Below are 4,926 nucleotides of genomic sequence, written 5' to 3'. Positions count from 1 at the left end.
GTCTGGCAGTGAATGAGTTAATAATACTCACAGGTAGGGATGCATGGTCATCGTATCAGTATTGGCTATATTATTGGTATTGGACAGATCAGTAGGCCTAATACATCACGTCATAACGAATGATAATCGGTTATCAGTCAAAATCTCCATATTGTGCATCCTTTACTGATGGGTCCATTGTTACGCTGAATTCACACGATATCTACCGCTCTGTTCTATCACAAAATGTCTCTCCCATGTATCGGAGTGACACCCTCATAAATAAGTGACCTGAGCTCCAGTGAGTTCCACTGCTCAGAGTGGATCAAAGCCAGCAACAGAGCTCACAGACAGGAAGGAGAAGTACAGACACTGGATACTCGTCTCTGGCAGCTTGTCTGTTAGAGGTTTATACATTGTATTTAAGAAATCTGCCATGCAGTTAACACATTGTGTGCCAGAGGTTTATTAAAAAAGGTACATCTAGTGCCAGCATATCTTCCATCCACTTACGTTGATATGTTTCGTGCTGTAGAAGCCCCGACGCAGAAGTGCATGTAAACAAAGCCTGCGTGCGAGGCGGCGGAGGGTCCCGACTAACACCTGGAACAATAATATTCCTCCATTGCAGAGTGATCGCCGATCGAAAACGGATCACTTCCACCACGTTAAAAAGAAATGGAGATATTAAGCTTTTAGTCAAGGAGTTAACATCCACATCCGGCCTCTCCTTCTCAGAGACTCCTTGGATGATCCCAAAGTTTCGTTAGAGCGCCCCACGTGGGAAAAATATATTAAAAAAACAATGGGCCAAAAACGGTCCGGAACGTTTATATAACTCATTGTGTTAATCAAACTTGATTAATTTTAATGTACAACTGCTAGTTTAAAACGTTGTTATCAATATTCAATACTTCCATAAAGTAGTCACTTTCTGTCTTATCTCATGTTGTGTCGAATGTATACAAATGCATACCCTCTACTTCAGAACACACTGAGCTTCTGGTTTGGCTGCAGCTCTGTCGCGACGCACAACACTTGTTGAACTTTTCTCAACTTTGCCACTATGCTTTTTTCTGACTCCGCCTCCTGCCGCAGCGGGCGGGGAAAGCGACGGCTGCTCCTCGCCATAGATCAGGGGTGTCTTAACTCATTTTGGGGTGTGGGCCACAATGGTCAAAAGGTGACTTGATGTGGGGCCGCAACCAGTTGCGGACGCACATGCGCGCTCACACGCATTCAGTTATAAAGCATTGTTTTTCATTTACTGCTACTCTACAGTATATCACTTTTAAAAAATGGTATTATGAAGAATAATAGCTACTTAAATTATTGACATTAACACATTCCAAGCCAGAGGTTAATCTCATAATGTACTTACCAGTGCCAGCGTTTTATTGTTGTTTTTTTGTTTTTTTCATGTCGCCATAGACCTCGTTAAAATCCTTAAGATTGAGCTCTAAACTATTTGTAAACATCGCGGAGATGTGACTGCTTCGACCAGTGAAAACCACGTGTCAAACGGAATCGCCATGTTGTAGTTAGAACGGTTTATGTTAAACAGTGATCAGCGAGGAGAAAAACTACAAAGAGAAAATGGCGTTTCAGTTTCGTCATTTTTCATTAGAACGGAGGCCGACGGGATCGGCAATACCGGATCCCGGATAATTCCGTTTCCGGTGGTGCTACAATGAAATGTGCCGTATCGAAAATTGAAAAAAGTGCAATGTGAACTTTTATTCGAAAAAAAGAAAAAAACACCACTTCGCGTAGGTCTACGCGACTGGCATCTATGGCATAGATGGAACACAGTATGAATTCAGTGTCAGAGCTAACAGTATGCCTAACGTTATGCCCCATCGTACGATGGGCGGCATGCGCCAAAAATAGCAGACATATACAAGATGTGATGCCTTGTGTGCCACGGCGTCATGTTAATGATGTATGAATCGGCGGCTATAAAGTCACAATGTGTCTTGTAAAGTGACGCTGTGGTTTGGTCTGCTTCCTCTCCTCCTCTCTCCCCCAGGAGATCGACGGCAAGGCCCTGATGCTGCTGCGTAGCGACATGGTGATGAAGTACATGGGCCTCAAGCTGGGGCCCGCTCTCAAGCTCTGCCACCACATAGAGAGGCTGAAGCAAGGCAAACCCTAGAAGCAAGGCACACACACACACACACACACACACACACACACACACACACACACACACACACACACACACACACACACACACACACAGGGGCAATAAGAGCTCACTGAAACGGCAGTCACCCGGACTTACCCACAACACCAAAACGACTCTGTAACCGCTCCTCTGGAGGGGAGGGAGACTACCCCTACAACTTTTAACCCATTCAATCCGGGGGAACGCATCTCTGTCATTTTAGATTTCTTTGGGCTATTCGAAAATAGCAGATATACAAGCTCATAGCAAGTACAATAGAAATATGTTTAAAAATTAATAACTGAGGTGAATTTGTTTCAGAATCAGTCTGAAAATCATCATTGTCAGCAGTCATATTTGTTTTCTGTGGCTGTCTCTGTGTGTGTCAATGCCTCTGTCTGTAGCGGTACCACTGCACGGCGACAACGTGCGCTGTCCTATGCCCTTCAGAGCAGGTGTAGTGTTTGTATTGTGTCCCGTCTCCCTCACAAGGTCAAAGAGGAATCTTCGCGCTATGAGCTTGTAGATCTGCTATTTTTGAAAAATCGTGAACATTTTTGAAAATCTTTGAATATATATATTTTTTTTTAAAGCGAACATTTGTAACTCAAATCTTTGCTTCTGGGGGCGGTACCTGGAAAAAAAATATTTGACAAATGTTCACTTTATAAAAATATATATTTAAAGATTTGCACAAAATGTTCATGATTTAAAAAAAAAAGCTCATAGTGCCCCGCTATGAGCTTGTAGATCTGCTATTTTTGAATAGCCTAAGAAATAAAATAAAAATGACTAGAGATGCGTTTCCCGGATTGAATGGCTTAACTCATTCTGAGTGAGAGGACAAGAAGAAGTGTGCATCACTGATACATTACCTCACCCCCCGCCCCCCCATCCCACCAAAACCCACTGTGTCTGTGAAACCGACCCGAATGGCGTCGACTTCCACGAGACCCCAAAGGAAAAGATGTTCGCCCCCCCATAGTGTTTACATTGCAATAGCGATGATGTGCACACAAGGTCTCGGACTGAACTCCTTTTCTTCTTTCTGATTTTTTTTTGCTGAGATGAAACCTTTGATCCTGGTTTTGGATCTCCCCCCAAAGATGGAGAATGTTTCTTCAGAATATACAGTATATATATACACATATATATATTGTTTTTATTACCGTCAGGATAACACTTTAATACAGAAGGGTATGTATACTGTATGCTAGAAGAAGTGTGAAGCCATGGGTTCATTGGCTCACACTCTCCTGATATGACACTTCCTGTTATTGTGTAATAATTCAACATTATATTACATTATTATGGGGGCAGATAACCCTTTGCCCCCTGCCCCTCCAATGAAGATCCATTCCATTTCTTTCACAGCAAGAAAGAAAGTTGTTTTTTTAAACCTTATTTATCCCGAGCGTGATTCAACACGCTCACCATGGCCGTTAGATTAAACCCAACTTTATCGCTGTGCTGTCACGTCAGGTGAACATATTGCTCTCTCTCTCTCTCTCTCTGTCTCTCTCTCTCTCTCTCTGCCGTTTTTCTCTAAGAAATCCTCAATCTTCCCACGACATGTGTTTGGGAATCAGTTAACTGCTGTGTGTGTGTGTGTGTGTGTGTGTGTGTGTGTGTGTGTGTGAATGGTATGCCAAGAGGGTGCCCGAGAGTTTAACCACTTTAAAACCTTGTTTTCTTCGGGCGTACAGCGGTGTCACTTGTCGGAAAAAAAGAGCCGATATACAAGCTGAAAAACGTGTCACGTTTGTCCTTTTCTTTCTCCCAATTTAGTCGTTATGCCAACCGATTCCTCCCCTTCACATTTCTGTGTGTCGTCACTGCTGTTGTAATTTCAGTGGCTCACGTGTTCAGTGAGGAGCCCCCACCGGGAGGACGTCGTAGAGCGCCCGTCCTGCTCCTCCCGCCCAGCCTTATGTAGGACTACGTGTCGCATTTGCACCGTGTTTTCAGCTTGTAGATTGTCTATTGTCTGTGTTTATGAGATGGACGCCGGGTTGAAAGTGATTTAAACTCTCCCTCTACGTTTAGTTTTTCGTGTAAAGATAGATTTTTTTGGGGGGGGCTCTCTCTCTCTCCGGTGTCTTTATCGACATAAAACTGTCTCCGGAGCGTTCCTCCAAAAAGCTCTCAGTCAACGTGTGTAGGAGTCACAGATCTGCTTGTTATTTATTTCAATGGACAGATTGTCACAGAAGTGCAAAACAGGACATTTTTCTAAGGGCTTTATTATTATCTAATAGTTTGTAATGTAATATTCGTAAAACATCCTAAGCCTGCCGGGTCCTGTGTCCCGCCCCCTCGGACCGCCCCCTCCCCCCAACCCCACCCTGAACGTCGCCACGACGACCGTTTATAAACAATCACTGTTGGCAATGAAAACAGATCTGATGTACAGTTTTATGGGTTTAACCATGAATTATCAGCAACAGAATGTACATTTTTTTGTAGAAAAGCGAAATATTTTAAGGAAAATCATATATTAAGTTTAGAAATGTGAAGATAATGGGTGGGGTGGGGGTGGGAGGGGGTTTATGGTGGATATTTCAGACAATGTATTTCATACTGCTTTTTACTACTTAAACGCTGCGCTTTTTAGTTCAAAGTACTCTTCTCCCCTCCTCCGGTTTGATAGATCTCGCCTTGCTTTACCTTTGGAACATTTGGACATCTCTCAGGTTCATGTGATCTTTTGTAGCATAATGTTTTGGTATTATTGTTGTACTTCACACACAAGAAAGAGAAAATAAGCTTCACAATAGCGT

At 43.1% G+C, this 4,926-nt stretch overlaps 1 protein-coding gene across 2 annotated transcripts in view; it reads left to right on the top strand.

Annotated features, from left to right (window-relative positions):
- LOC311052532 (sex comb on midleg-like protein 2) overlaps positions 1-2,255 on the top strand; it is a 48,588-nt gene extending 46,333 nt beyond the window's left edge. For both annotated transcript variants that reach the window (XM_084067528.1, XM_084067527.1), the window contains exon 15: positions 2,009-2,255. In XM_084067528.1, the coding sequence (XP_083923654.1) occupies positions 2,009-2,134 (126 nt within the window). In that variant the 3' untranslated portion in view covers positions 2,135-2,255. The remainder of the gene's footprint in view (positions 1-2,008) is intronic.
- The last annotated feature ends 2,671 nt before the right edge of the window (positions 2,256-4,926 follow it).

Source organism: Gymnoscopelus microlampas, assembly GCF_963454915.1.
Source record: "Gymnoscopelus microlampas genome assembly, chromosome: 9".
Lineage (NCBI taxonomy): Eukaryota > Metazoa > Chordata > Actinopteri > Myctophiformes > Myctophidae > Gymnoscopelus > Gymnoscopelus microlampas.
This window is presented reverse-complemented; position numbering and strand designations above follow the sequence as displayed.